The sequence below is a fragment of the Mugil cephalus genome, chromosome 11 (genome assembly GCF_022458985.1).
Source record: "Mugil cephalus isolate CIBA_MC_2020 chromosome 11, CIBA_Mcephalus_1.1, whole genome shotgun sequence".
NCBI lineage: Eukaryota > Metazoa > Chordata > Actinopteri > Mugiliformes > Mugilidae > Mugil > Mugil cephalus.
Genome location: NC_061780.1, coordinates 19,994,282 through 20,014,954, shown reverse-complemented (window position 1 = coordinate 20,014,954; position 20,673 = coordinate 19,994,282). Strand labels below are relative to the sequence as shown.

Genomic DNA, 20,673 nt, shown 5'->3' with positions numbered 1-20,673 from the left:
AGGACTGAAGAGATAGATGTGGCTCACCAAATTAGTTTAGTGCATCCAGATAGCAGACGGGAGCTCTGATCATGTCGCACATGTACACACGCTCACTACATAGTAAAAGTCAACCTTTCAGACTGAGAAAATTATTTCATCATGTTCGTAATAAGTCAGGGATCTCACTCGAGCGGGTCCTGGGTAAACGCAGCATTCTTTTTAACACTAAGAAACATAAGGTGACATCTAAGAGCGTTCCAAATGATTGACAGGCCAGACAGCCAGTGGGGGCAGCCAAGAGCTACTGCAGCCCACCACTCCCCACCTTTACAGTCCCAGTGCTGAGTCAGTGCATTACTGTTATTAGTATGCGCAGGCCCGGAATTGACCAATACGTTATTTGTAGATTAACTGGACTCACTTAAACTGTGTTCGTCTGAACGTTTGCTGGCTGCAGAGATTCAAAGGCTGGATTTGTAGCCGTGGCCCTAAAAACCACTGGTATGACTGACTGAGTGACACTGAGTAGAAACCCCCGTGGTAGAAATCAAACAAATGATCATTAGGGGCGGAAGCCTAAAGCACACCGAGCAACATTTTTGCACAGGCACTCAGATTTTTTTTTATGCCGCGTCTGGGTGGAGTTAGAGGAAAAAGCAATCGTCTAATTACATAACACAAATCCCCAGCTGTTGAGGCAGCCTGCGCCATCAAACATTTCAGTATTCATGGGTGGCATGTCAGTGAGAGGCCACGTCCTTGTCAATAAACTTGTGACTCGCTGGTTGGTCTGGGCAGTGTGCTTGTAACACAAACACACAAAAAAAATAGAGAAGGATTTTTGAAACCTCTTTGCGACACGTCCAGTTGCTGGTTTCCTACTTTGTCCTAATGTTCGTAGCCCGTGTTAGCTTTAACAAGAACGGCGTGGCTAGCAGTCAGTAGTCGGGATTTCGTTATCCATCTGGAGGAAGGAGCATCTGCTGCGCTCCTCAAAGTGTGTGGGAGTGAATAGGAAGACAAACCTGCCATGTGGAATCGGCAGTAAATGTATCTGCAACCTGACACACACAACTGCAACCCAACTGCAATTCAAATCTTCAGCCACGACCGATGACTTTTTGATCACGGAAATGGGCAAAAATCCAATGGAAGTTGAAGGAAAATGCAGCCGCATCTAATGGATTCATTCAGCTGAACTGCAAATATGCAGTGCAAAAAAATCATGTCAGTCCTACAGCGGGCAGCATGTACTGCCCTGCGTGATATTGACACAGGAGGCATTTATGACCAGCTATCAATGTTACAGATGGGCTGTAACTGTGCTGACACACAATGGAAGCAGAAAGGCTACAAATTGTGCTTTATGTGTCCCAGAGGAATGCAGCTGGTGAGGCCATGACTGCCTCATTTAACTGGGGTCACAGTGAGAGCTCTGCAGTGAACCATGAGTCATCGGTTAAGACCCGGGAGCCACCTAGGCCAGTGGTCCTGCTAATCAACTACACATCACTTCCTACACCTGGACATCACGCACATACGGACACTTGGAATAGCATGCATGGCTTGGGCGTTATGGCTCACAGATAGGGACTTAATACGGAGAAGTTGAAATAACACAAAGGATGCTCTGATGACCCAGACACACATACGCACACGTGTCACCAGGGAGCGTCAGAGGCTCACACAAGGGAAATCCAACATACTTAGCGGAACTACATCAAAATTATTCACTATGCCAATTTTGGACCTAAACACATTAATCTTCCTGTCAAGTGGCACATACAGGTAACTAAAAATGACATATTCCTGTTTACTAATTATCAGTAGATGGAGCTTTCCCTGTCTGCTCTAGTTTCCTTTGTCTTTGGAGGAATACCATATCACACGCACATTCGAGTAAATATGAAGTGCAAAGTGTGAGCTCCGGTCATAACTGAGATCTGCCCTTCTCTTCCAAACTCCCTGGTTTCTCCGCTGCAGTCAGTGACCTACATATTTACCCCTCCAAACTGCAGTTAACATAGAGTCAGTTACTGTGCACCTCTCCAGTCTGCCAATAATAATGAACCACATTCTCAGCCCTTGAACTGCACATGTCAAGCTCTTTTATCTCATCAGTGAATAGCTAATAGCATATTAGTATTCCAAAAACACGGGCCAACAAAAACGTGCCCGGGTCCAGCAAATGTTGAGCGCACTGAGCTTCAGACATCAATACTTGGATTTGATTTGCACTTTGGAAGCAAGCCAGGATGAAAATGGACGTTCATACAGTGCACTAGAGAGGAAGAGCGAAAGGAACTATGCTGGGCTGAATTCTCAGATATCCAAAGACGTTAAACGAACGGCAGAAGACGACTAGTTTTCTTTTCAGATTGATGACAGCGCATTTTGGAGAATATTTAAAGGAGCTACGCAGACAGGTCAGTTCTGTGTGCTTCCTTCTGTCTTTAGTCACGCTGACGGACACCTCGCAGTATAACACCGTTAACAGCCCATGTGCAGTGCAGACACAGAGTGAGCTCAAGCCAGGAATATTTATGTAATAACTCCCGTTTTTCTCACTGTTCCACAACAGATGCATATATGCACAGTGACACAGTCACAGGTCAAACAGTTGTAACAGCCCGAGGTCTGTTCACTTTCATCGCAGCCGTTCTGCTCAAGACTCTCCAAACACACACACTTGTGTACTGTTCATGGCTGTGCACAGGCAGGGGGTTGGGGGCTGTGGCCCTCGGGCAGGGCCATTTCTCTCTATGTCTGCACATTTCATAATCACCGGACCTGCCGTTAAAAAACGGAAAGCTAAAAACCTGGCACTGCCGCAACACCGGGAAGCTATATACTTTATTAAAACGTGCTATGGGCTATTTACAGAGGCACTGAATTAAAGGAAACAAACACTCAGTGCCGTAGGATCGATAAATAATTTCCTTTCTAATAGTTTCTCTTCAGACCGGCAAATATAATCTTCCACAAAATTATGTGTGTGTTTAGGGAAGTGATAATAGCAAAAGTCAAGGATGCCAGCGAGGGAAAAGGCTTCCTTTGAGAGAATATATTAAAGTTATTCCGAAAGGATGTAAGGATACTGCCGTCAGTTTGGAAACATGTATTCATGCGGTGAATATTACACCAGTATAAAGAAAATAACATGTACCCTTCATCTCAGTACTTTACATGTTACACACTTTACCTGCCTGCCCCATGCAAATCTTTCCTCAAAAACTCACAGAGCAGCTAGATTTGCAGAGAGAGGGAGCCCTGAGCTCTATCTTGTGGCCATTAAACTGCACTACAACATTACTTGCTCCAGAGTGAATCAGCAGTATCCTTCCAGGCACATCACCGCATGCTCTACGGAAACCAACTTCAATGTTAAATTCAATTAGTATCATTTTTATGTTCATTCATTCGTTCATTCATCGGTTTAGATGATTGTAACACCTTCCAGATCTATTTGCATGGAAAGAGGTGATACTGTATGTGTGACCCTGTAAACCTTTTAAACCTTGACCTGCCTGCATTGAAAAAAATGACTTTTTTTCTGTCAACCTGCATCCAGCTATCTAGTAAAGAAAAAAAAGTATAATCCTAATTGAAATCTAAGGTAAAAACTACAGATGACAAGGCCTGCAGTATTGACGGGGCCAGTAAATGAACTGTCATGGGTGTCATATTACATTGTTGTTTCTCTACTTCACCTGAACCGGGGTGAACTGAACCACTCATTAAAGACTCATTGTTCAGGGAGTGGAGTGTTCCTCAGAACATCCCATCCTGGACCGAGTCCAGCACAGAGGCTTCCGTAAAGATCTGATCTACTACTCTCCAGAGCAAATTGCTGCCACAGCTGGGGGCTAGATGAGTGTGATGGGCTCCAACGACGAGCATCACAATGCATCGATACTGAATAAAGTGCATCTAGAGAGAGAGAGAGGTGGGGCCTATTTTTCAGGGAAGCAGGATAGCACTGTATGAGGTGAATGCTCTCACATTGATTTTCCACCAGTCATGTTTGGTACATACATCAGACGCATTCATAAATGTCAGTTTTTTTTCCCCCCTGTTCATTTTTATATACATCCAAATATATGGGATCTGATTTTGAAGCAGTTTTCAAGAAGACAACAATTTTCAAATTGCATTTTGATGGGATACATTATAGGCGACCGGTGGGAATGAAAGAAGGGCGCCTACATTCACATGCCCCAACACTGGCCGCACGTGGTGAATTACATTTTAATGAGCTTCTAATTTTAGTGTGCGCCCAGTAATAATAATAGACTTGATGAATATTTATGTTCCGTGTTTGAAGTTCAGAGACACAAGAAAGAGGAGGGAAACACAGCTGAAATCCAATATACGATTTTACATTGAAATGACTGATGTCTCTTAAATCCACTCCCCCTTCAGCCTCTCTATGACCTAAATACTTTTCCCTTCTTTTTTTTTGTGACAGATATGACGCGCACTCACCGACAAAACGTATACACTATTGTTTTTTGGAAACCACACTGAATGTCATGAGACGTTGCAATAAAAGCAGCAACTGACAGACGCCGCGTATTAAATACAAAGTGTACGTTTTACATAACTTGTATGGAGAGGTTTGGTAAAAATGCATTACTGCATTACATATTGCGGAGAGTGTTGAAATGGTAACATTTCAGAGAAACAAAATGACCGTTGGAAAACGCGATGCAGTCGCCCAACGCTCACTCGTCTTACCCATGACGCCGCGAAGGGAAAGCACCGTGTGCGTGTGCAGAAAGATCTCCGTCTGTAAGTCCGTTTAAATGTGGCAACGACCGCCCGCTGCTCCTGCAAACGAAGAGGCTGCTCCGACCTTCAGCACCGCGGACAGCTCCAGACAACAGGCTGCCTGCCGGACAGCGGCGGCTGAAAGCACCGTGAAGGTTACACTGGGGACTAAGCTGGCCACATCCGATCCGGGAAAACCACCGTAACCGTATCCCCTATTTCTATCCACAGAGCAAAACACAAAGTACGAAAAAGCCAAAACATAAAAATAAAAATATAAATCACGGACTCCAATGTTGAATCGTTAGCCCGGATCCATCAAACCGCGCAAACAATCCCGGACTCAATATCAGGTGTTCGGTGCACGGTGAGAAAACATGTGAGGCGAGCGTCAAATCACGTTACGTTTCTAACCGCCGCCGCTGCACTAGTTCTTCTGTAACGGAGGAGCCGGAGCCCGGCTGGACTTGATGAGAGCTCATTACATATGCGACGCGTCCCAACTCAGCTCCCCACAGTCCAATAGACAGACAGGAAACGCGCCTGCTACTGTGGTCTCTGTGTAATAGCGGTAACGGGAACACGCTGTCATTACTGACTCAGTCTGTGCTGCGAAAATATCCCGAGCTTCAAAAAAAAAAAAAAAAGAAAGAAAGAAAAAGAACATACAACACAAATGCAGTCACCTCCACCATCATGCGTTTATACTCACATGGAACCAGGAGTCACATACTGTGAAGAAAAACGTGGCTGCAATAACTGTTTCATGGAGTCAGGTTGAAACAGCTTGGCTTTTTTACATGTTGTACAAGGCTTGAGTCACACAGTGGTCATGTTAGTTAAGGAATTGACTAAAAATAGGTGGCAGGGCATTGCCAAACCAACTAAATGCCCTAATTATGATCTGAAAATAGGCCCTAAGCACATTGTTTACATCTTACTTATAAGACAAGCACATCCCTGGGAAAACACAGCTAAAGTGTGGCAATTGCACACAATGAACCACAATGCCTTATACAGCCAATGTTAAAATGCAGAGTCGCGCCTCCTTCTGCAATCAGACACGTCTAAAATATAGCTGAGAAATATGTATTTTTAGCTCTGCAGCAGCACAGATGTAAAGGTGTGACTCGACACTTTGAGGAGCTGAATATATTTGCTGTGTGATCCGTCACATTATCTTATTAAGGCATTGTTTCACAGATCTCTCTGGTACCCTAAATTACTACAAAAGCACTATAACATGACATTTGGTAACAGCTTTTTAAGATGCATCAAGATATAAAACACGATCGCAAAAGTCAGTCGACGTAAAGATTTAGAATGCATCGTAGATCAGGTTACAACAAGTCCATATGGAGTCAAATCTTTTTTTATTGGCAGAAACAACACGTTATTCATCAAAATGCTGTTGTGAAAATGAAAAAGGGGGCCAATAAAAGACAATAGCCCATTTCTTCTATTTCACAGCAGAAATGTTGACGGGCCGTGAAGCACATGTGATGTCTTCAAGAGTTGCTTTAATCACAAATGACTTCCTCCCCAGAGACTGTTGATTCCTCGGGCTCTTTTGAAGCCACATCAGAGGAAATGGTGAGGAGCTCCGCTACTACACACAGGGATTCTGAAGACTTCACAACACTGGCACACATCTACAGTATATCAAAGGCATTTGATACTTTCACCCCCAAAAAGTCACTCTGTGCTTCAGAGTTACTCTAGAGGCTAATCTACCTGGCACAGTCAATGAGCAGCGACTGATATCAACACAGATACTTCTGTCAGGGGTTCATATCTATTATTCATCTTGTTGCCATAAGGTACATTGATTTATGGGACGACTCTGAGTTGTGGAATAAGATGAACAGGGTTGCTGCTCTGAACCAGCAGCCTTAAATTCCTTTTTAACCAGCTGTTTGTCTCATAGCACTCATACTATATCATATTCCAGTGCACCATAGCCAGCTAGCTGCCCCAGACATGGAGACTTGTAAATATTCAATGGCGTTTCACAGAACAAGATCGCTCTCGCCACTGCTGTCACCATCTGTGAGAGAGGGAAAGAGTAGACGGATGGAAAAAAGGCACATTTCACCACCGCCACCTCTTTCACTGACACACAAGCGACGGTCAGGCACACCGAAATGTGTCCTTTTGTTTGTGGAAGCGTAATCAAATCTTCTGTCCATCTGCACCCGCAAGCCGGAACAATCAGTGATTAATATCAAAACAATCCCGGCAGACGAATACTGTGTCACAAACCTCACTCACAACTACCGGCCCCGTGTGCTCTTCTGTATGGGCTAATAATGTGCAGCTAGCATGAAACGACATTAAAATGCGCTTTCCCACACCGTCGTCACCTCCGCTGCTCATTTCTATGCTGGCCCTCCCTCCGTCCGACTGACCCTGTCATTTTCAACCCTCGCACCCAGCCACAAACGCTTACTCTGCTCCCTTGCTGTAGACAAGCATATGTATAAGCAATTTCTTGGATATTCTACATATTTTGAAAGCGTCTCTGAATCTGCAAGAATATTTCAAATATGACAGTATTGTCAAACACTGAGTGACTAAGTGCAGCCTCTGCAGTGGCACAAAATGCTTGCTCTTGCATCTCCCTTTCTGGGGAATATACACAACTATAGAACGTCCTTACATTATAGTGTTACTGAATTAATTTTAGGAGAAACACTATAGCGATATCAGTGCCTATTGTCTGTATGGAGACGTGACCTTGAGTACCAGGAGGCCAGGGCATCACCGGGTAAATAGGAGACACCGGAGCAGAGGCACACCCCGTGGCCCGTCTGCCAAAGCCCTCCCTGACCAATGTCCATCGCCAGCCTGCTGCCACTGTTATTCCTCAACGCCATCTGTACAACACGGTAACCGATCCCCCGGCTATTATCTACCGGGGAACAATGGACGCCTGTACAACCGGGGTCTTGGCATTTTAGGGAGCAGCGGGACGGAGGTCTGTCCAAGTGTCTCTGCTGTTCGGTTGTTTGTACTATGCTCCTGCACAGAATCCAGACTGTTGCTGAGTTAATTATGGGAAATCTATGTTACACATGGTCAATGACAATAACAAGTCCCAGTGATGTATTCATCTACCCGTCTTTATGACGCTATATTTGTTTAGTTAGTTATAGATCAGTTATAGACTATTCGCGAGGGGAATTCAATACTATAATCAGGCGCTGAACTTTTCCATTATGATGTTTGTGTTATTCAATGCTACATTATGTGTAAGAGCGCAACTCTAACGCAAGATCATTCTAGACCGGCTTTGAGATTTCACTGTGTAATGATCAATAATTAATTTAACAGAAATCCAAATGAGTCACATATGTGCATTGCCTTCAAATTAAAAGCAGGCAGACATTAAAGTTTGTGGGGGGAAATGCTTATACATGTCCATGTTTAAAATGTCCAACTTTCTAGCAGAAATAAGCATGTTTGCAGACTGGCAGAATAAACTGTTTCGTTCTCTGTGGCTAATTTCTCCAGCCGTGATAACAGTATAGGGAAGAAGCTGTTTATTTATGCATAACAACTTACGGCCCCGGTGTAATTTAAAGTGATGGCAGCTTTGAGTGACAGGTGGGTGCCGACACAGGTCAGCAGTTGTCAGCGTAGGCATCGCCCGCTCCACTAACGCTCCCAATTTTGAATTAGCTGCTACGATATCGACAGTCGGAGCCACAGAGCTCTTTGAGAAGCCTATGCGTGGCGCTATGGAGGGTTTGTCCATGTTTATATAATGTAACTAGTATTGACAGGACAGTACTTTCGCAACAGGACGTTTGAGGGCGTTTGAGAAATCAGGATGCAGCTATTTCTACAGAGTAACTCAATCATGTGTTACTTTAAACACCACAGTGAAACAAAAGACATTTTCCACCTCTCCTCTTGAACCACAGAATATATTGGGGTTTTAGCAGTCTAAGTAGAGCAACTGATGGCAAGTGAACTGAACCTTGTGTGCAAAACCAAAATGGACCGCAGTGGACCTTTATAATTCACAGCATTAGTTTTCCAAGCTTGATCCCTTTTAATTCCTATCCTAGCACTATTTTGTCTTGTAACACTCACCACACTTTAAAGCTGTGTATCATATCAGATTATAAGCTTCTACGTTTTTATTCATGCATTTATATATTTTTTGAATTGCCAAATTATTGCATTTGTTGTTTTTCATGACATTATTGCTACTTTACAATAACGCGACAGACTCACAGATGAGACCAATAAGGAGCCTTTGGTTGTTTCATGGCTGCTGTATGTGTATTTGTGCATTTCAAAGCATTTCACAAGTAATGCTTGTGTTCAGACACAGTCCCAAGAAACTCAGAAAAGAATTTGCTAACCACTTTGTCCTCCTGTTGCAATTCCATGAGAGCAGGAATGCAGCAGAAAGAGAGAAAGAGAGGAAGAGTAGAGGTGTTGGGGGGGGTGGGTGTAATAGGGAGAGAGAGAGACAGAGAGATTGTGAGTAGCATTAGTAGGTCCTGGTAGCGGCAGCACATACTCCAACAGCAAAGGATTGAATGGCATCAAATTAAAACACTCAAGCTCATGATTCAGATTTGAGCGGTCTAATACTAAAAGCTTTGGCTTAGTCTTTAGTGAGAGGGTAGTTAGGCACAGGAGTGCCACGTTATGCAGAAGCGGCCGTCAGGGTCCTCTACGGGGAAAGAAACAGAGGAACAGTTCCCTCCAGTGGTGAAAGAGAACAACTGTAAGTTACTTTAAACATGAATGAAAAATATACAGCCCCGAACCAGCGCATCAGAAAAGGCACGTTCAGAACAAAGGCATGCAGAGAGACTGACTGGAGTAGATGTCGACAATCTGAAAAACATTAGTTGCCATTAGAGACACTGTTGGCTCAATTCCCAGATTATGATTTCACTGCAAGGTTTCATAACCTTGGATTTCAAATAGTAGTTCAGGGAGACATTTGCCTGCGGGTGGGGCATTGTCATGTGTGTGTCTGAGTGCGCCCTTATAAATGGAAAGTACCAGACGTGCAATCCAGCGTTACCTTATTTGACCGCAGAGACACTCGTCCTCCGCACCGAGCACAGAATTTCGTTTGGCAATATGAACAGAGGTGGCCACAGCCGTCAGCAAACTTGGTTTTGTGGCAAATCCCACAGGTCGGAGCTTCGCTCTTCTGGTCCTGAACCGGCTTAGACTCCTCCCCCATCTTCTTAACCTGGTCCTTATATGATTCAAACTGCTGGTGCAACTTCCTGTAAACAAATGGGAAGAAGAAGTTAAAGAGAGATAAGATTCAGTGGCCTTTACAAAGAGGTCACTTTTCACTGACTTTTTGTATGATAAGTATACATACACATACTTAGGTCTTTAATAGGTCTTTAAAATACATACCCTGTAAATTACAAAAACGCTCATGTAGCTATGTTTTATTGAAAACATTTGTCCTCATAATGTGTTTTTATTTGTGGGCAGCTTTATGTACACCTACAGAATACATTATTCACACAACATATTTTTCCGTTTTAGTTTTACTGGCGGGAGAAGATACTTCGTTGGCAGCTTCGGATGACAATCTTGGAACCGCGGCTTCAGTCCTTTCCTCAAAGTCACACTTCGACAACAAGCCTCTGCTATCAGCTGACTAACTGATACAACCTCAGATGTGTGCAGCGCATTAGATTTTGAAAGGAAAAGCAGACACTGTGAGCTCAGACGCTTCAAAGCCGGGCTCCTCCTTTGATAGGAACCCCTTCGTCTCAAAGACAGGCGGGTGGGTGGGTATCGAATTTGCTTTGCAAGTTTAAGAACATCACTTAATTCCACTTTCTCAGGTTCCCGCGCGTTTAATGAATCATTTGCACCTGTGTGTTTCTATATCAGGACAGTTGTAAGGTGAGACAAAGACAAACACTACACTGTTATATATTACCAGCACACGCTAGTGTTGTTCCTCTGTTGTGTAACCAAAAAGCAATCATTGGCGGTCACAAACAGCACAGCCTGCCTTAAGCCTCAGGCCAGCGCAGTGTCTATTGTGTTACTGTTTGTGTCCTATAGATGGCCCCTACTGATACACTACACCTGATCTTATACAGTAGCCCCTTAACTCCTAACAAGTCCCAAGAGGCTACTGAAAAAAAAAAAAGAAAAAAAAAACAGCATGGACTCTTCACATGCATTTTGTATGACACATGTCAATTGAGCGTCTCCTTGGAAACTAAACACTGGGCTGACTTCATAATATGGCGATTAGAATTGGTTTCGCCCCACATATCCCCTGCAACATTCATTAGCACTTGTGAATTATTGAGTAGCACTATCCTTTTACCACATACAGCTCAGCATTTGAGATAAACGTGGTTCCTTTACCCACAACCAGACCTTTAGAGCCCAAATGTAATGGCCATACACCACCTGAAGCCCGTTTGTGTGTGTGTGTTTGTGTGTGTGTGTGTGTGTGTGTTTGTGAGTCTCTGTGCCATCTGAACATTAGACAGAGTGCCACTGGCATGTCTCTTGTTGTACCCATCGAGGGATTAAAGGGCTAATTGTGTCACAGTCTTTGTGTGTTTACCAAGCAGAGATTAGTATGTAGCCTTGTTTAACACATCCCACCAAATCTCATTTACTGACAGAGGGCTTGATAACAGACTGATGAAGGGTATGATACAAGAGGTAAAGCCACTGTCTCAGAATCGGATCAAGGGAATAAGACTACAAACAAGCGCGTCTTATTCTCACCTAATCTCCCCTTACACCCGAACATTTGCTGCGCTCAGTCCTTGAACACTACACTGACTAAGGGCCACGCTCTATTGACAGAGAAGGTCAATGAGAAGAGCGGTTAAGACAACAAATGATTATCTCTCCCTTCCTCTGTATCAGGCCAAATCTACCGATGATCACTCAGCAAATAGAAGTTTAATAAAACGTTATTTTCAAGTAGTGAATGTTTGACTGAACTCTTTATTCAAGATCTAAGCTGCACGCTCAGACACGTACCAAGAAGCCGGATGGATAAAACAAGGTAAATAAAGTGACATTTATGCAGTACAGTTAAACTGAGCAACAGTGAGTTATCAAATAAAGCATGGCAAAGAAAACTGGACAAGCATGGACAGTAGTAAATTCAAGTGGTGGCAGGCAGCTGGTGCACAGAGCCCACTCCAGGACGTTTGATTATTATGTCAAACACGGTCAAATGTGGGTGACTCTGCTGACGAGTAATCATACGCTGCTCATTGTCCCGTCCCATGCTAGCGTATCGGAGCTCTCTTACCTCTGGGCCACACCGAAGCAGCTACACGCGGCCAGTAACACGAGCCTCCCTCTTGGACATATGACAGACTCATCAACGTATCAACTGCAAGGCTGAACTACAAGCTCTCTACAAGCGTCCAGATTACACCACTGTCACAAACTATACCGGCTAAATTTTTCATCTTTATTATGCCAGTATTGAGATATTAGCTAGCATTGAGCATCATATATGCTGCACTACATGTGTGGATCTGCTGGTAGAGCGAATACTTAATCTTTTTTTGTTTCTTAAACTTATTGTATGTTTTCTAAAACAGTTTCTGCTTCATGTGGTGCTGAAAATGAGTTGAATGAGGGCATGTGAACTGAATTATGAGAAGTAGCTTCTTAAGCTGCAAAATCAACACAGTGGAGCTAAAATATTGCTAAATGCTATATTAAGAAGCGCTGTCAATTGTTGTTTTTTTCAGGAGACACTTCTTCTCATAAATAAAAATGTTAAGTATTCTTGGAAAACTTAAACTTCAACTACTAAATTCTACTCACACCACACGTTCCTTCAACTGTAAGTCGCTCTTTTTTACTGTAGAGAAAATCACAGGTGTGTTTGATTCTATTAACGCTGGCTCAGTTTTATGCTGCTTTCAAATGGGGTCATGTTTATAGTGAAGAGAGACTAAGAGACTATAATGAACAGTCCCAATAAGGTGGTGTTCACTACCACATTTTCAATAAGTCGTATACAGATACTCTCAAAGACCTCATCTTTGCATTAAGCCTTAACATTTACTATACATTTAATTACTGAGTTTGCTCAACCACTCGTCTCTGTGGTTTCTTGATGGCAACAATTGCCAATTTCCAGTCTGATTTACCATTTGAATGCCAAACATGTTGATCACATGATATCTATAAGTTCGCAAGTTCCAGTTTAATGCATATTGCCCGTTAGAAGCTGCATCATGCATACATTTATGGTGCAGTCAAACAGGGTCGTATTTACCGTATTCACAAGATGATGACTGAATGATCCGAGTAAAATACAGTAACTTTTTCGCATTTTCTACATCATTTAAGCGCTTCCAATGTCGTCATCCTGAGCTCATGAGATCACTATGAAGTCAGCGTTAGACATGCCATGGCTAGAAGAGCACAGGTGCAATTAATATAACGAATAATTAATTTTATTCCACGTATGTGTTGGACTCCCCTTGGTATTTGTTAAGCTGCCACATGCACTACACTGTTTACTCAGGATCACGATGAAAGAGAACTATCATCAGTGATATTAATACATTTAACTGTAACCTAGACATATTTTTAGTTCAACTGTTTATAGCTTCCCAACTCTAAGTCTTACATATGTCTAGTTAGACTTTATTGGTCATGTGGTTACATGCTTTGATGCAGGTGGTTTACTGCTCTATATTACTTATTAAAATGAAGGTATTATAACTGTCAGTGCAGTCCATTGACAACTAGATCATTATGCTTCATTGTTTTGTCCCCGATTAAATGAATATTGAGTACTTTGAATTTTATGGTTTTACTTGATTCCCCTTATTGCTTTTTTGTATGCTTTAGCAACTCTGTGGTACAGCATTTTGGTCAACATCTGTTGGTTTTAGGTGTGTTTTAGAAGTAAATTCACACTGGCAGTGCATAAACCATGCTGACACAGGCACATGATGCAGCATGTGTATGTAGTCCAATATTTATCCTTTATTTTACTGACTGTAATACTTTCTCTGATAGCAAGTAATTATTCTACCTGGAGCGTGGAAATCTTTTCCAGGTTCTATTTTATTCTATGAATTCAGCAGAGACAGTGAATTCATAGAACCTGAGTTACATTCGTAACTCTCACTTCTCCAGTGCACCAGCATGAGGCAAGTTGCCACAGATGCCAGATATAAAACGCTGGTGTACTGCGAAATTCAGAGAGATTCACCTGCTGCCGTTACCTTAATCTGCACTCTGCGAGCTCATTTGGCAAGGGCTAAAATATAACAGACTTTAATCTGCATTTAAAAGTGCCACACAAAAAAGTCCTCCGTTCTACTGAAAATGTGACCGTATTTAAGTCGGCCAAAGGAACTGATCCTTGTAACAATATTTATTTTGTGCCATTTTTTTTTCTGATCATAGACTTAACACAAATACATGACAACATCCGCTCTTAAAAATTAAAATATAATCCATTGCGGCACATCATTTCTTCATGTACTTGAACAAACCCACTGAGAAACTGTAACATGCTCTAATATCAACCAGGGTCAAACATAATGTGTGTCCAGCTGCTCGGGTCACAACTATGTGTCTGCGCCTGCTGGGAGGAGATCAAAAGGGGTCTGTGCTATTACTTACGCGTCTGGCTCTGGCTCCTTGTCATTTTGGGACTTTTGCTGGGGCTGAAGAACGTTATTTACCAGCTCAGTGATCCCACTAAAGGGAAACCACCTGTTCAAATAAGCAAAGTGTGACTGCAACAACGCAATGAGTCATCATGGGAGAAAACAATCTGATCTGAAAAGGGTTGTTTTTAGGAAGCAAGTCTCTTTTTTTTTTTTTTTTTGTCTGAGGAGTGAACAACAGCAGGGACATTCACTAGAACCAGAGCAGAAAGAGGAGAAGGCCAGGACACGGGCAGAGCGGCGGCTTGTGGAACACTGACAAACCACACAGTGTCAGAAATAAAGGCAGGAAGTTAGAAGAAGTAGAGGAAGAAAGAGGGGAGGACAGAAAAAAAAGCAGGACAGCTCTACAGCCAATGAGAAAAATGAGAGTCGCTTTAAATGCTCAGCTGAGGGTAACAGAGGTGTCACTTATTCCAGCTTTGTGGTGCAGAGGAGGTAAGGTTGTGAGACCGGTTAGCCGCTACAGTACAGTACAGCAGAGCAGGACAGGAGCGTCTAGTCCACACTTGTAGTTGAACTATGAGGCTGCACAAGCCAGTCAGAGTGCAGATGACACACTGGATGAAGATGGGCAGCCAGTTAGAGACTAGGAACAAGGGAAAGGGTTTTGGGAGCCTGACTTTAAAATAAATAAATAAATAAATAAATAAATAAAAGCTGGTAGAAAGGGAAGCTGCAGTCATTAATGTCATGGAAGTCAACTGTTATTCAACAAAATTCAACTAATCCAGAGACTTAAAAAAAAAAAAAAAAAAATTAAACAAAAAAAGGTGTCACAGTCTTTCCTTGACATTAATAACATTCCTTGTATTTAACTCCCAGACAAAAGAGGAGAAAGCCACATGAAGCACACAGCAACGACTGACAGGAAGAAGTGTCAAAGCCTAGAGCACTCTGGGTAATGCAGTTTACTTACTGTGCCGGCTGAGGCTTTGGTTCTTCTTTGATCCTAAAACATAAAAAAAAAATAAAAAAAGGTGCGCACAGCTCAGTGCATACAGAACACAAAGAGATGAGGAAAACAATCTAAAAGACACAGAAAACAACACACCAAAGATGCTTACGACGCAAATAGTAAAACTATAATGTGAACGGTGCGCGGGGTAACACAGATGGGGACGTGATGAAAATGGCATGCGGCGAGGGTATAGATAACGGAGTGAGGAAAACAAACAGTCAGAGCAACTATAAATATAACAATGCGTAAGTGATTAAAAATTAAATAAAAAATGACTGCTTCATGTGAGTAACACCCGTCCTGTTTCATGCTAAAAGTTTAAACAGTGGACCGTAAATGCAGGTCCAGCTCCTCAATGCGAGAACACACATATATATATATATACAGCCATGACCAACAGAAATCCATAATTAATAGAGGCCGTCAACACAACACTTCCCAGAAGCACAGAAAAGCGTCAGGTTCTGAGTAATCGCCGCACAGCACAGTCTCGCTGAGTGACATTTCAGCGCTGCCTGGAATTGCACACTTTTGTGAAGCTGGAAGTAGTAACTCATTCTGCGTAAACTTTGGATTCATCAAGTCAGCAACAGATGCTCAAATGTAATGACTGATAGCAAGAGCAGTAACACCACACTTAGAGTGAGTGCACCCGAAGCGCAAAAAAATAATTTACATCAAGTCCGTTCTAGGTATTTAGATAGCTTGGGTTTCCCATCACTGCAATAAAAGTAATTCAACTTTCTTTTTTTTAGTGCACACGTACACTCATAAAGATCAGCCTGCCATTCGAATGCGTTTGATGTGATGATGTCACGTTGAAAATTGGTGTTACAAACCAGTGCATAGAGCCTGAAATGTGGCAAATACATGACATAGTCTAAAGAATGTCAGTGCGGAATGAAGGCTCAAACCTTTTGGACCCTAAGAGGGTGCACTGTGGCAAAATCTGAATAATTTGGCCTTTGCTTAAACAGTTCTTTTTTCAAATTTGTCCACAGCCCTCACCGCAATGTCGAAATTAATATGGACGATGCACTCAAATGTCTACAGAAAAAGACTACGGCAGGATGCTAGGACACAATCTGCATTGCAGGATAATTCATTAATTCATTCACTTTCTGGAACCGCTTGTCCTCTGGAGGGTCAAGGGTCAAGTTCCACACAGAACCTTCGATAATTTTGAGGTGCATTTCTTCCGATTTGTTTTTCAACAGCTTTTAAACGTGGCTGTTACCTTCACAAATACCAAAGGCATAAACGGTGCCATCGAACCAGGAACGCCCACCCCCTCATAAGTGGCAGCAACTGTCCATGGCAGGACAATGCACCTGACCTCAACCCAAAAACATCCTAGGAACGGTTCAAAAACAGCCTCCAAACTCCCCGGATTCCCATCTGAGGAGGAGGATCTGTGGCGCACGCTGGAACAAGTTGGATTCACAGAGGCCTTAGAAGCCACTGTGTTTCATATGTGACACAACTAAACATGCACATTCCTTTAGAAGCTGAAATCTTAAATAGGTGTGCACAGCAGTCCAATACACACACACACACACAGCATTCGCCACATAACTTCTGTCTCGCAGCAGAACACAATCTAACACCGAATCTGCCACTTCAGCCACTCACACAGTTTAGGAGCAGATGTCACATTAAAGCAAAACAAGGCACAAGTCGCAGCTGAGAGTCATGCGCCAGAACTTCGCACACCTGAATTACTTGTCAGCTTTAAATAGGGGTGTGAAACGGGATGTGTTATTTCGATTTTGTCTGATTCTGACCGAGGCACAGGAAAATTAGCTGATTTCACAATGCATGAGATGTGTGAATGATTTTTTGCGCCAGTGTTAACGTTTTGGTTTTGGTTCTCCAGCCAAGATTATTTTCACATCTGGTTACTTTTCAATTATTCTAAAAATTTTTTGAGAAAATTCCACAAAGTGTCATTGAAGAATTTTCCAGACCCCAAGGTCTGACATGCTCATAATTACCATTTCTGTCACAAGGCCAAACCTCAAATTACAAAGACATAAAACTGTAGGCTGAAGTAGTTTTTCTTCAACAAATGTGTTGCTGCAAGAACTGAAAGTCCGCTAAACACAGATAGCAGCTCCTTTAAGCAGAATTACATATTGCTTATATCCAGCGGCGGCCAAATGGAGCATAATAACGAAGAATGAATTCACACAACCTATCGGAAAACGTGTGACACGTCCACCAAAACCAACATCCCAGCGTATTCAGCTTTCCACATCAACTCCTGACAAAATGCTGAGGCTGAAGCTCACACAGCGCAACAGAATACAGCAACAAAGCCTCGCAATAGTCTACTTTAGCGAGAGGTAGAGCACCACAGAGCAGGAAATCTGTCCGTCTGATCTGTGTCAGACGGGTGCGAGAACACACGAGAGAAGATATAGTCCTGTGTACCCATCAGTCTCGCTGCTGTGTTTTCCGATGAGCCAGTCCATATTTATCCTCTCGCTGTGTTCTCCCGATGACCTGCAGCGCCGTTCCGTATTGATCCCATCAGCCCCGTCTCTGTGGTCGCATTACAAGCCTCATATTTATCTGATCGAGCCTGCTGCCTGCCCGCCTGCCTGCCCGCCTGCCTGGACGGCTGCCGGGCAAAGTGTGTGTGAGTATCCCTCTATGCATTCGTGTGTTCGCGTGCCCCCAATATCCACACAGCCTTGTGTGTACTGTACTCATACGTGTGAGCGAGCGCGCCGTGTATTACTTGACACGGGGCAGTGAAACGAGCCAGTGTAAAATGTCACAAGTGACGTATTTAGTATCCTGGCGGCGGAGGAGGCCCGCGGGGCAGGTACAGTGTCTGTTTTCCATCTATTTAACCCGCACTCTGCCTCGGACACACACACAGAAGAAAGAAAACATGCTGGTACAGAGTTAAGGACGCCTGCGCAGAGCATTCTCTCTATTTTGAGTCGGAGTGGCACTTTGCAAGTTTTCATTAGTCACGTGCTGCTGTTATTTTTGGTCTTGTGTCTTTTTTTTGTTTTTTTTTTCGGTTTCCATCCTCTCTGCATCTGTGGATTTGAATAGCGGTCTGACAATGACTGATGCTACAGTGCTCCCTAGTGGACAGATGTGCTGCATAAGCTTCTGAGAGACCGGATTCGTAGGCTTTTAGGTGAGCATTAAGTTATTTTTATGCCATTTTGGTTTAAGCTCTGTGCAGATAGTATCTTTTTTAAAAGGGGTGCTAGAGAAAATGGCAACAGACAAGTTATGTTCAGGAGGCTTTTAACACTTTAGTCACACAGAACTGTGCTGGACAGGATGCTCAGCAGAACAAAAGGCAAATGGGGTGAGGAGGTAGAGTAATATAGAGTTGTAATAGAGTTATATACATGGGAGCTGAAATTTAAATTTGATATTTTGGACAAAATGACCTGTGTGTTATCTTGGGGACGGGTAAACTGTGATCTACAACTGCTCCTCTTCGAAAAACATTTGTTAATTTTCTCTAAACACTTTGTGGATTGTGGGGAGTGGAGCCTATCCCAGGTATCATTGAGCAAGAGGAGGGGTACACCCTAGGCACATTCGCAGGCTAACACAGAGAGACAGACAGCCATTCACACTCACACCTACAGTCAATTTAGAATCACCTATGAACCTAACGAGCATGTCCTTGGATGGTGGTAGGAAGCCGTAGTAGCTGGAGAGAACCCACACAGGCACTGGGAGAACTCATTTTTGAAAAACAGAAAACATGGGTACCAATTGCAATCCATGTTCTTCATAGTGTCAAAGAAGGGGAAACAAAAAGCGTGGTAGCTTTGTAACTCCTTTTTTGGAGACTTCAGATAACTCAGATGGGAGTGAGACACTCAGGGGAGCAGGGTGGATGCAGCTCCTTCTGTACAGACAGCACGGCAATTACACAGAGGGCTGTCATGAAGACTCGAGCATTTTAGCAAGGTCCCAGAGATTTAATTAAGCCGAGCCCTCTGAAGAAATATCTACTCTGAGGAAAGGAGAAGAAGGTAAAGACTAAATTGCTTAACGGTGCAATCTTTCACCTATAAACTGCTACTCCTTTGCCACAGTCGCGTTAAGATGAATACAATGATGTGACACATGTACAACGAGCCCTGAATCATCACATTCGCCCACGGCCAGAACAAGGTTGGCAACCTCGTCACCCGCACAATGACGGGTCGAGCAACAGCTAACGTGTTTCTAACAGCTTGTGATGGGCAGCAGAAACAGAAACCTGGATGCCACGAGTCACAGAAAGAGCACGACAAGAGAGCACGCACTCTTTCAGTTATGTTTAGATACATTTAGATTATGAATTAGAAACCTCAAACTCAATCAGTTCAGTGCCACTGGTCCAGCAGGAGGCCGCTGCCTTCAACATGAAAAGCCCCCCCTTGCCAAAAAGTTAAAGTCAACATGTCTGTAAATGATAATAGTGTTAAACTTACACCGATCAGGCATAACATTATGACCACTGACATTGTGACAATTCAGTGTTCTGCTGGGAAACTTCTGAACCTGGCATTCATGTGGATGTTACTTAGACATGTACCAACCACCTAGACCAGACCAGGCACCTCCACCCAATAGCAATGATACTCCTAGATGGCAGCAGCCATCCCCAGCACACAGAGGCACACACACAAAAACACTTTAGAACAACTCAAAAAACGGCACAAGATGTTGACCTGGCCTCCAAATTCACTAGATCTCAAACTGATCAAGTATCTGTGGGACACTCCACAGATGTCCCTCCCCTCAACCCATAGGACCCAAAGACCCCCACTAACAACATTGTGTTGCCAGACACCACAGGACACCCTCACAAGGTCCATGTCCATTCTCCGACGAGTCACAACTGTTTTGGAGGCACCAGGGAGACATGTGGAAGGTGGTCATAATGTTATGCGTGATCAGTATATCATTACAGACCGCTTCATGGCCTACGTGAATGTGACGTCACAATGTCAACTGGAGGCAAAACAGAGAGAAGCTTGAGGCGAATACTGTAACTTTCAACCATGAAAATGTCGTCTTACTGTATCTTTTTTTTTTTTTTTTTTTTGGTGCCAAATCAATTCAAATCAAAAACACTTACTTGAAGTTTTATCACATACCAGCCACTGCCTGTGCAGACATCTTTGATTTGGCTTTGGCGATTAAAAGAATGGATTGGAGTGAGACAATCATCAACAAGCACACTTCATATCAGGTCAGATTAATGCATCATACGTTTCAGCCTGGAAAACTTTATGGGTTTGAATA

At 43.1% G+C, this 20,673-nt stretch overlaps 1 protein-coding gene across 28 annotated transcripts in view; it reads right to left on the bottom strand.

Moving 5' to 3' along the window:
- The window catches only part of rims2a (regulating synaptic membrane exocytosis 2a), a 126,423-nt gene that overhangs the window by 89,508 nt on the left and 16,242 nt on the right, over positions 1-20,673 (bottom strand). For 17 of the 28 annotated variants that reach the window (XM_047599506.1, XM_047599521.1, XM_047599513.1 and 14 more), the window contains exons 3-6: positions 15,355-15,387; positions 14,389-14,481; positions 9,803-10,013; positions 9,126-9,137 (exon numbers count right to left, since the gene is read on the bottom strand). In XM_047599506.1, the coding sequence (XP_047455462.1) occupies positions 9,126-9,137; positions 9,803-10,013; positions 14,389-14,481; positions 15,355-15,387 (349 nt within the window). Of the gene's footprint in view, positions 1-4,719; positions 5,109-9,125; positions 9,138-9,802; positions 10,014-14,388; positions 14,482-15,354; positions 15,388-20,673 lie in introns of those variants that run through there. The other 11 variants (XM_047599520.1, XM_047599527.1, XM_047599524.1 and 8 more) reach the window with 4 other exon arrangements.